The sequence below is a fragment of the Impatiens glandulifera genome, chromosome 5, assembly GCF_907164915.1.
Source record: "Impatiens glandulifera chromosome 5, dImpGla2.1, whole genome shotgun sequence".
In the NCBI taxonomy this organism is placed as follows: Eukaryota; Viridiplantae; Streptophyta; class Magnoliopsida; order Ericales; family Balsaminaceae; genus Impatiens; species Impatiens glandulifera.
Window position 1 is genome coordinate 9729266 of NC_061866.1, and position 12615 is coordinate 9741880.

The 12615-nt window shown below is 28.2% G+C and overlaps 1 protein-coding gene across 1 annotated transcript; it reads left to right on the plus strand.

Moving 5' to 3' along the window:
* Positions 1-6889: 6889 nt before the first annotated feature.
* On the plus strand, positions 6890-10353 carry LOC124938555 (beta-glucosidase 12-like). Its single transcript, XM_047479022.1, has 13 exons — positions 6890-7063; positions 7148-7217; positions 7998-8056; positions 8163-8238; positions 8328-8405; positions 8601-8688; positions 8777-9029; positions 9136-9251; positions 9348-9565; positions 9674-9705; positions 9790-9892; positions 9962-10070; positions 10178-10353. The coding sequence occupies exons 1-13, from the start codon at positions 6899-6901 to the stop codon at positions 10344-10346; spliced, it is 1536 nt and encodes a 511-aa protein (XP_047334978.1). The 5' UTR covers positions 6890-6898; the 3' UTR covers positions 10347-10353.
* The last annotated feature ends 2262 nt before the right edge of the window (positions 10354-12615 follow it).

The window sequence follows — 12615 nt, forward strand, 5'->3', positions numbered from 1 at the left end:
TGCCACAAATATAGAAAGTGTTAAAGTTGGTTGTATCAATATCTCTTTTGACTTTTGATCTTCCAAATATTGAGCACATAAACTTATACTCTCGTGTAAAAGGTAACTCTCATTGATTGACCATTCATGATAGTTTTTATTTCGAAGGTACTTTTTCAAGGTATCCCCATACATTGTTCAATTGGATACATTCATTGATACTGGACATCCCCCTAGCAAATCCTCAAAGGCTAAGTGTACAGGCAAATGTACCATTATATCAAAGAATTAATGTGGAAATATTTTTTCCAATTTACAAAGGGTCAAAACAATATCATCATGCAACTCTTCTAATTTATCTTGATTTAAGGATTTTTGACACAACAATCGGAAAAACCTAGACAAGTGCACTAGAGCATCGTACACATCATCTAGAAGTAAAGCACATGTGGAAAGTAGAATCAAATACTGTAATAGGATGTGACAATCATGACTCTTCAATTCAGAAATTTTCTTATCAATTATGTTTACACACCCTCCAATATTGGAACAAAACCCTTCTAGAATTTTTATATCTTTAAAAAACATACATAATTGTTTCTTCTAATCCGAGGAAAGTGCGTATGTGGTTCCCGCACATTGAAGAACACCATTTACCTCAACAGGATGCAATGAATGTAAATCTTTACGAGCTTTGAGTCCATCACTCGTTTTTTCTTTAAAATCCATTATAGTGCCCGACATGCTATCACAAATGTTTTTCTCAATGTGCATCACATCCAAATTATGCCTTAATAACATGTTTTCCAGTATGGTTGTTCGAAAAATATGTTGAATTTATTCTAATTATCACCACGAGATTCATGATTAATCTTTACCTTCTTGCGAAGGTATTTAGTCAAACACATTTATTTCAAATCTCTTGCCTGCATTAATAATCCGGTTCCAAACAAAAGATTAGGTGGCAATCTTAACTTTGTATTACCGTCAAAAGAATCTCTTTCCCTACGCCAACGATGAGGATGGGGAAGAAATCATCGATGACTCATGTAACACTCTTTCTTACAGTGTACAATTCTCAGCGAAGCTGTATCCTTATTACAAGACGGACATGCAAGTTTTCCCTTCGTACTCCATCCAGATAAATTTGTATATGCCTGAAAATCATTAATAGTCCACAACATAGCTTATCAGCCACGGCATTATGCTATCGTTGTCCCTAATAATGTGGCAGAGACGAATTGATGTTGGCGTACCTTAAAGCCTACGTTAATTGACAAACTTTCTATACACATTCTTTTATATTATTGACAACCAAACAAACTAGACTATCACTAAAATTAACATTTAACTTGAAACGTGTCATGATTGTGAATTTTGTAAACTTCTTAAATTGAAAACAAATAAAAAAAACATAAATGCTATGACAATTTTGTAACTACAAATTTTAAAATGAAAATTTGATCTAGTTAGATACTAGTTATATATCTTGATAAACGCAATGACCCGTTTATAAGAAGATGTCAAAAGACTTAATATATAAATTATAAAATCCCGACACTACTAATGTTTTAATATACATTTTTCTTATCTAAACAGTGAAAGAAGAACTTTATATGTCAATAATATATAATCAAAGTAATTAAATAACCACATTGATCGACGACTTGAATAGACAATAGACAATCTGGCTCTCATGGGAAATCTCCATATTCAATTAATTCATTATAATTTATTTAAGATTATAGAGATTTCCTAGAATAGATAGATGATCATTGAGAAAATTTCTTAAGGAGAAGTGCTTCTAACCAATAGACAATCAGGCTCTCATTGGAAATCTCCATCTTCAATTATTTCATTCTAACTAGTTGAAGATGATGGAGATTGCCAAAAAGAGATTGATGAACATTGAGAAAATTCAACCAATGTGTTTTTAACCAATAGATTTTTTTCAACCAATATAAAATCGGGATCTTTTGAGAAATTTTTATCATTAATTTCTTTTTAACCAATTAAAGATGTAGATATCTCAGAAGAGACTAAGAAGATCCCGATTAGATATTGGTTGGAAGAAAATCATTAGTTTCACATTTAGGAGAATCTCAAATTCTTTAAGGAGAAGCGAGAGAAGAGCGTACTATTTAAAGGCCATAAAACTTATTTGGCAAAAATTATCAACGACGATATTTGTCGGTAGGTCGTTGATATGATTATTAGCCATGACGATTGCATAATGTCGTGGTTAATAATCTATAATATCATCCACGGAGATAGCATAATGCAGTGGCTAATAATATTTTTAAAAATGACGGGAAAGGGCATGGAAACCTGACTTTTAGCCACGACGTTCATGCCGAAAACTTTAGCCGATAATAAAGGCAAGAGAGGGGCGGAAAATCCATACCATTAGCGACGACGCCGACAACGAAAGTCGTGACTGATAATTTTTATTAACCACGACATAACTCCGTCAACACTAATAATTTTTATTAACCACGGCGGAACCGTCGCTGACACTAATATTTTTTTATTAATCATGGCGTAAGTTCGCTGTTATCAATGTTGGTCGTTAAAAACCCTATTTTTACTAGTGATATATTTTATGTTATTGATATGTATATTTAATTTATTTAAATAAATTTGTTAGTGAATCAAATCGATTAAACCGACCGAACTGATCTTCTAACTGAACCGATACAATCGACAAACTAACGGTTTGAAATTTAGTAAACCGACATAAACAGTTTGGATGTGTATTTCGGTCAATAAAAAGACCAAACCGAATCACTTATATACACTCTTAAGATAATCGGTAGTTATTAGATTAAGGTCTTAATTGATTGAGGATAATTAACATACTTAATTTTGATGATTGATAAAATGACTTTGATAATGAATGGATAAAACTAAGTCTAATTATATATATATATATATAATTGTTAGTCATATAAATTATATAAATATATAAAAAAATCAACATCTTAAGTGGTGTAGTGGTTAAGTGTTCATTCTATATAAAAAAAATCGCGAGTTTGAATTTCACTTGATGCAAATTTATAATAATTGAAGTTTTATTATTTTAGGTACAACTCAAAAGAAGTGCGCGAAAAGATGTCGTCTGACTTCATAAGTCTGAAGAAGTGCGCAAGCAGACGCCTTGCTTCAGTAGTCGTCTGAAGAAGTAGTAGCCGTCTAAAGAAGCGTCTGTTATCAGCCGTCTGCCCAGTCTGCTTATCAAGTTGTAACTGCTCAAGTGCCACATACTTAATATTCCTCCAGTCCGTTGTGTACCTTCCTGTACACCTGGCATATATCCAACGGATAGATGACACGTATCAAAGAAGAAGATTCGACCGTTTCTGAGTCTTTAGTATAAAAGGTGATCCAAGGACAACGATGAATCTCTCGATCACCAGATTTCTAGACTCTTGATTTCTTGAATCAACTTACTATCTCTCTAGCTATTTTATTCTCAAGTGTATTCTGCAATTTCACTACGTTAAGCTAAGAGATAATTTACTAGACTACCTGATAGTCATTAACAGTGTGTTGTAAATTGAATAGACGGTGGTTTATTCAACAGAGTGTGATAGTTAGGAGTTCAGAACAAGCAGTTGTTAAGTCCTGAGTTCTGACTGGGTTTGTGTAGGCACTATACAAATCAAAGGCTTCTAGTGAAAACCTTCTGGAAACATAAGAAGGGGTGACGTAAGAGTTTTATCTCCAAACATCTATAAAACTCCGTGTGTTATTTCTTTTTCGCTCCTTGCATTCGTTTTCTTGACGATTCAAATCTAGTAAGCAGTTTCGCGCTTGAATCCGTTCAAGAACTTGCGAAGATTTGTGAAGAATATAAACAAATCTTAATCTCTCACAGGATTAACATCGAATTGAAAGTTGTTAATTATATTCAGTACCCCACTCTATATTTAACACCGATCATAACAGTAGCCCTTACTTTGGAAATACTAAGAAAAAATATTAGATATATTTGAAAACACCTCAAATTGGAGTGTAATTGAGTTTAAATAAACAAATATTATTAAATTTGTTAATATGTATATAATTAAAATATATTTTAGAATATGATTTTATCTAAATTAACATCACAATATATTTTACAAATATAATTTAAAAAATATATATTTTATTTTAATCTAAACCCAATCTAACTCCGAATCTGGGCATTTCCAAACCGAATCAATTGATTTTTTAACCCACCCTAATTCACAACACTATATTATGTTGCTTGGTCCCAATCTCCTTTCCTTGTATATAAATTGCGGTCGGTCCCATATACTCATAGATGGCCCGGAGAGATAAGAAATCCCTAGAAAAAGAATAAATAAAACTTTTGATTTAAATCTAGTACTATCTCCAACGTAGGGACCTATAAAATTATAGATAAAAAGATTAGGAAATTAGGTACAAGCTTTAGTTCTCCATTGAACCTTTGAAACTTTTCAAAAGTAAATATTAAAAATTGAATTTTAATTGAGTTATAAATAGATATGATAAAGTTTGATAGATAAACTCAATAATCATATCATAAAGTTTTATTAATTTTAAATAAATTTGAAGGGTTTTATTTTAGTAAAATTATTATTCAACATAAGTATAAATAGAGGCATACGATATTATTATCATTTACTTAATTAATTCAATACAATTATTTGAGGCATCCAATGTTTGGGTATATGACCTGTTGTATTAAAGAGGATAATATTAGCAATTTTCAAAATCAAAAGAACATCAATTATTCATCTCTATAGAGAGTCTTGAGTTTTAAAAGAAACTCTTGGATTTCGTAAACTCAGTAATTTTAAAATTTCAAATATTAAATGGTAATTTATTTGTAACATTTTTTTATATTATAAATATTATTTCATTTAATGTTAATTATCAAATAATAACAATGTAACTATTAAAGTTAACATTTTAAATTGAGTAAGTTAACATTTTAAATTAATATATATATATATATATATATATATATATATATATATATATATATATATATTAATTACAAGTTAACCTTTTGAACCAATATTTTTTTTTTCTATTTAAGAAGTTAAAATATCGAATCGATTTTTTTTTTAATATATGAAGTTAACCGATATTTTTTTTTAATGAAAATTAAAATTTGAAAAATTGATTGTGTCAAACCAATTTTTTTAATAAAATAAATAATATATATTAAAATTATTTGTATTATATTTTTTTTTTATAAATATTGAAATTAAATTACAATTTTATTGTTTTCCAAATCATAAAAATTGAATTGTAATTCATTTACAATTCTCATGGAATTAGAATTAAAATTCTAATGCCAATTTAAAATTCAATTCCACGCATCCAAACATACTTATATTTTTCTACGAAATGCTCAATTTCTTTTGTTTAAAAAATTACCATTTGTTTGGTTGAACAAAAACTCAAATTTGATGCAATAGGTGAGGTAAGTAATTGAAATGATTCAATAGGTAGCTATAATTAAAAATTTATACCATCTAATACTTTTAATATGAAATATATAAAGTTTGTAAAAGAATGTGCCTAATATTTTCACATGTCCTATTCTTTTTTCTTTTCTCCTATTATGAGAATAATGGAATCAAGATGTTCAGCCAATTTAGGTTGTTTGGTGGGAATTTTTCTAAGTTCAATAGATGATATTTAAATGTTTCTTATACTTATATATTTTATTCTTTGTAATTTCTTTTAGTACTTTCTTTATTATAACTTTTTTTTTATTGAAGTTACAACTATTATTTTTATATTTATTTTGTTAGAATAATAAACTTGATCATTTTATTTTATTTATACATTTTTTCCCGCATTTGCCTAAAAATGTAATTATATAATTTTATTATTATTCTTTTTATTAATAAGACTATGTATATTATTATTATTATTTTTTATTAATAAGAATATGTATATATTATTAATGTTTTAAAAAATTAACTTACACATATATAGTTATATGACAAATCTAAATGTAGTAAGTTATATGACAAATCTAAATGTACTAATTATTAAGTTAGATTACTTTAAAAATAAATATTAGTATAAATTGTGTTTTTATTATGGGTGTATTAAATAATAATAACAAATAATTACTTAAAAAGTTTAATAAATATATATATATATATATTTAAACTAAAAATTATTTTATAATAGTATTCAAAATTGTAACCAAAAACATATATATACATTATTTCTCTACAAACCCAAACTCAACTCCATGTTTAAAATACACCAATATATATGAATACTACATTAAAATAAAATAAAGACAGCTGCTTAAATTAAGGAGCTATAAATGAAAGCTATCAAGCTACTTCAAATAAAAAAAAAAAAACAAACCCAATTAATCAATAATCATATTACAAGTAGTAATTTATTTTATAATTAATAGCAGTGAGATTCGAACTTTGAATAATTTGGTTTATAGTTATTAAATATACATATATATATTTATACAAGTGGTACTTAAATTTATTTTAGTGCACTTATATCAACACATGACTGATTTATATATTTAAAATAATGAAGAAAATATACACTAATAGATGAGTTTGTTTTTCATGAATATATGAGTTTTGGGATTTTACCTATTTTTTTTTTTTTAAAATTCTCTCTATTACATATTATCGTTTTAACCAATAAATTACTAAAATATATTTATTTTCTTTAAAAATATAAATTTTAAATGCAAAAAGACATTATAATAATTTAACAAAATAAAACCCAAATATGTTATTTTTCATAAAATAAGTTTTTTTTTTTAAATCCCAAAAAAATAAAAAAATATTATGGAATAATGACAGCTGTGTAAATTCAGGAGCTATAAAAGAGAGCTATGAGGTCTTTCAAATCACAGAAAACCAAACCCTAATTAATCATATTATTATTAGTAATGGAGAAGCAATTTGCCCTTGTGCAAGTTATCTTCTCATGTTTCATTCTCTTCCTCCTCGTATGTTGTCAAGCCTCCATTGATGAAAACTACCGAATTTCTTCTCTAAATAGAACCAGCTTTCCACATGGCTTTATTTTTGGAGCTGCTTCTTCATCTTACCAGGTATATATCATTTTCTAATTGACCATATTTATTTATTTTCTTTGTTTTATTAATGAATTCACTCATATAAGTTACATTTTATAGTATGAAGGAGGAGCAAATGAAGGAGGCAGAAAACCAAGTTTGTGGGATACATATACCCACAAACATCCAGGTTTCTTTCATTATATAATATATAAAATAATATAGTAGTTCTAATTTACTTATACCCAAATCTATTCTTTCCAAAATTAATAATTTAGAACTTTTTTTTTTTAATATGATCCATGAAATATAAAATATGAGAATTGTTTAAGTATAACGAAACAAAATATGACATTAGAAAAAATAAATATTGAAAAACAATATGAGAGAAAAATAAAGACAGCACGCATAAACACAAAAGAATTAATTAATGTGCACAAAAGTTTTCAAGAAAGGAGATGAACTTCTCAACCAACTCTATGAATTTTTCAGAACGAATCTCAGATAATGTCATAATAATGAAGATATATGAATTATTTTTTTATTAATTTTATTCAAGTCTTCAAACTTTAGTTTTTGGATTTGAAAGAATAATTAAATTAAGTTCATGGATTGAAGTAGAATATTCTAAATTTGGGATCACTATGAGCGACACCATCTCACTAGTTAGATCTACTTGTTCAATATTATATTTTGATTTTATTTCTTTAAAAGCGTTTCGGAATAGGTAACGATTTTATCTTTCTTTTATTTGTTGAATATATGTTTGTGTGATATAATTTTGAATCGTCGAAAGGATCGAAAGATCATTTTAGTTAGTTAGTACGTTACTTAAACTTCGTCCCAATATATATGAAAATGAAATACCCAAAAATAATATATAGATGTGTGACTTATATAATATAAAAGAGCGAACTTCATAGCTAAATTGTATGTTGTATTGATTTATTTATTTAATCTCTGATGACAGAAAGAATAGATGACCGAAGCAATGGAGATGTTGCAATAGATTCTTATCACAAATATAAAGTAAGTAAATATTATTTTTGAGAAAACCCATAAAACAAATTTTCAATAGTAATAACATTTTTATGTATACAATTAATCTTAATTGAAATTGTTTTAATATTTTCAGATTGACATCCAATATTTGAAAGACCTGAACATGGATGCTTACAGAATTTCAATAGCCTGGCCTAGAATTATACCAAGTAACAATTATATAATAGATCTAATTATACATATATCAACTTGCTTAAAATATGGTTCATAATAATTTTAATTAAATTATTTATTGCAGCTGGAAAGTTAAAGGATGGCGTGAACAAAGAAGGCATTCAATATTACAACAATTTAATAAATGAATTGTTAGCTCAAGGTCTTCATTCAAAATTCCCTTCAATATCACGTTTTATAATTCTATGTTACGTTGGTTAGAAATCACATAATCTAAAAAAATTAACTACACTTATATCAAAATAATACATTGTTTTTCACTAAGTTAATAATTGAGATTACATTAATCTTTGTACATACATATCATATTATATTTATTTGTGAAATATTAAATCAGGTAAAACTCCATATGTGACTATTTTTCATTGGGATATTCCCCAACCATTGGAAGATGAGTATAGCGGTTTCTTGAGTTCCCGCGTTGTGTAAGTAAATATATATAAAGTTTAAATATTAAATTTTAAACATTTATTATAAAAAAATAGTACTAAGTTCATGTAACAAATATTATAGGCGAGATTTCGTAGACTATGTAGACATTTGTTTTAAGGAATTTGGAGATCGAGTTAAACATTGGATTACGCTAAACGAGCCGTGGACATTTGCTGTGAACGGTTACGCATCTGGAATTCTAGCTCCAGGTCGTTGTTCTCCTTTTATTGCAAACTGTACTGGAGGAAATTCCGCAATAGAACCTTATAAGGTTATGCATAACCAACTTCTTGCTCATGGGGCGGCGGTTAAACTTTACCGCGATAAATATCAAGTAATTTTAGCTAGTCATTTTCATCATGATATTGTTTATTCACTATTATTCGCAAAACTAAAAACCAATAAAGAAAAAAATTCATTATTTATTTTGGAAATGCTAGAAATATCAAAATGGAAAGATTGGAATTACAAATGTATGTCACTGGTTTGAGCCTCTCACCAAATCAAAGCAAGATCGGAAAGCTTCGAAGGTAGCTCTTGACTTCATGTGTGGATGGTGAGTTCTAATCTTCTAATCCATTAATGTAATTTTAAGTTATTATTAATTTTTCTTAATACTTCAAATATCCTTAATTTCTAAATAAATTTATAGGGCCACGGATCCAATAGTTAATGGTGATTATCCGAAGTCAATGCGACATCTTGTTGGCTCGAGACTTCCGAAATTCACTAGACGACAATCTTATTTGTTGAAAGGATCGTTTGATTTTATTGGACTTAATTATTACACAACAAATTATGCAAGTAAAGCACACAAGAACAATAATGGTCTTTTGAGTTATTCAACTGATTCTAAAGTGAATCTCACTAGTAAGTCTACTAGGTCTTTTGATTTTAATGCTCGAAAATGTTACCCATGTTGGAATATATAACTTATAACGTTTTCTTATGTTTTTATTTTATTTTTTTAAATTTAAGCCCAGCGCAATGGAAAAGATATTGGTCCAAGGGTAAGTTTCCAATTTTGCAAACATAGATAAATTTATTTTATTAATTTTCTTACCTTATAATGATCGTGTGTGACATATATATAGTCGGCTTCAGTTTGGCTCTACGTTTATCCAAAAGGGATTCGCAATATTCTACTATACTTGAAGAATAAATATAACAATCCTCTTATATATATCACTGAAAATGGTAAGTAATGTTATAATACTTTCATTTAAAGTTTTAGAGTTGCAAAATGATTGTTGTTTTTTCTTACAGGAATTAGCGAATTAAACAATGCGACGATACCACTTGCGGAAGCCCTACATGATGAACCGAGGATTACATTCTACAATAGCCATTTATTTTACCTCAAAAAAGCAATTGAGTAAGCACATTTATATTGAAATTAAAATTGGTTATATATATTATATGTCATTGTGTATTAATGGTTCCTAACTAACTAATGTTAATTAATTGATTGTAATGTCACAGGAAAGGAGCAAATGTAAAAGGTTATTTTGCTTGGTCTCTAATGGATAACTTTGAATGGAACTCGGGATATACAGTTCGTTTTGGCATAAACTTTGTGGATTACAAGGACAACTTAAAGAGATACCCTAAACTTTCTGCCAAATGGTTTACAAAGTTTCTTAAACCATGATTATTAATTTTATGTCTTTTTAAGAATAAGGAATCTAGTAGATGTTTTCTTTTTCTTCTTCCGGTTTGGACCTTGTCATTATGTTTTTCATGTATCTTTTTATTGTACCTTAATTTTCTTGCGTAGCAAAATAAAGTTTCTAATAAATGGATGTGTCCAAATTTGCGAATTTACACACATACGCAAACATCTAAAAGTGACATAATACTCATGAGAAACTATATCATTTGCTACATTAATCTTCAAAGATTATTAGAAATCACAATAGCAACAGTTACAGCTAGCAAAAGTTTCACAAACAAAACGTCTAAATCGATTGGTGTATTTTCACAAAAAGTCTAATGATTGATCTCACTAAAATCGTTTTCAAGTTGGGTCTTGTTGATTTGTAGGTCATAAATTGGAATTTTTTTCGTATCATCAGATTCTTTGGTTGGTTAGTTGAAATATCCTCCCTTTAATTTTTGGTAGACATTTACTCTCCTAATTTTTTTAAATCGCAATTCCAGCATATAGGGATTGTTTGAGCTTGAGATGGAATTTATAGACTAGTTTGATTCCTCTAACATTGTTATTATATACTTCAATGTTTGATATATGAATCAATATTTTGTGTGTATGTGTTGTTGTTGTTATATATTTCATAATAGACATTTTAATAGGATAAACTATTTACTGCATATTTAGATAATAAATATAAAGTCTATTTTGAAGTAAAATTTTCGGATTTAGAAACATGAGCTTGTAATATAGCTAACCTCTCATTTCAGACCATCAATATCCATATAATAATTAAGCACCATTTATACACATTTTCTATATATGAAATTAGCGGCATCCTTTTTCCAAATTTGGAATAGTGGAAATTTCTTATATATATATATATATATATTAATGCTTAATTTGAATTTGTTTGGTTTGCCGGGTCGAGAGATGTGGTTAATTTGAATATATATATGTGAGAGTAAATGAATATTTGAGTCAGATCGTGGGTTAACCGACCCATAAACTTGAAACAATTAAAAATAAAATTAAAAATACTATATTTATGTTTTGAAGTTACTACCTAACAAAAACAAGTACAATCCTTTAACCAACTAAGCTAATAACACTTTATATTTTAAAATCAACACCAAATTTGATGAACGTGCGACATTTCAAACAATATAAATTCAACTTTTTAACAAATTAATTATATATAGATTGGTGGGTGGTTTGCCGATGGGATAAGAGGTGTATGAAAGTGTGTGAGGTCACGAAATGAAATGTTGATTGAGATTTGGTGGTTAGTTTGCCGAAGTGAGGGTAAATATAAGAGGTCTTCTTAAAAAATTAGATATTAGTTGTAAAAAATATATGAATGAGATGTTGATTGACTGAAGTGGTCGATTGGGAAATTGATTATTGATTTATTAAAATAGGGATAAAAGAAGTCGCGATAAGAATAAATATGATGAGATGTGAGGTGGGAATTTGTGGTTGATTTGTCAGGATAAGAAGTCGATAATAAAGGGAGGATATCGATGGTTAAAAATATATAAATAAGACGTTGATTGATCAGAGTATAAACGCGTGTGTGAGGTCATGAGATTAGATGTAGAAATTAGGATTGGTGAGTGGTTTGCTAAGGGGATAAAAGAGGCATATAAAAAAATGTGAGTCACAAGATGAGAGGTCGATTAGGGAGATCGATGTTTGATTTGACGAGGGATAGAGGTGTATGTGAAAGTGTGTGTAAGGTCATGAGATGAGATGAGATGTCAATTGAGATTTGGTGGATGGTTTGCAAACGTGAAGATAATTTAAGAGGTTGATAACAAATGAGATATTAATGGTTAAAATATATGAATGATATGTTTTAATTGACCGAAATGTAAAAGTGTATGATGTCACAAGATTAGAGGTCGATTATGATTGATGAGTTATTTGTCGAGGGGACAAAAAGACATATGAATAAGTGTGAGTCACAAGATGAAATGTTGATTTTGAGGAATTAGTGTTGGTTTGACGAGGATAAGAGTTGTGTGAAAGTGTGTGAGGTTACTAGATGAGATGTCGATTGAGATTTGGTAGTTGGTTTACCGAAATTAAGGTAAAAAATAGGTCGCGGTAATATATAAGAGCATGATAATAAATGAGATATTAGTGGTTAAAATATATGAATGAATTTTTGATTAATCAAATTATAAAAGTGTGGAAGGTCATGAGATTAAAGGTTGATTGAGATTTGTGGGTGATTTTCCGAGTGGATAACGATGAATATGAAAAA

Excerpts from the sequence above, each read along its gene's own strand:
- LOC124938555 (XM_047479022.1), top strand. The coding sequence starts at position 6,899 with ATGGAGAAGCAATTTGCCCTTGTGCAAGTTATCTTCTCATGTTTCATT. Across the intron at positions 8,406-8,600 it reads AAATGAATTGTTAGCTCAAG|GTAAAACTCCATATGTGACT; the intron begins GTCTTCATTCAA and ends ATATTAAATCAG. Across the intron at positions 9,030-9,135 it reads TTTACCGCGATAAATATCAA|AAATATCAAAATGGAAAGAT; the intron begins GTAATTTTAGCT and ends TGGAAATGCTAG.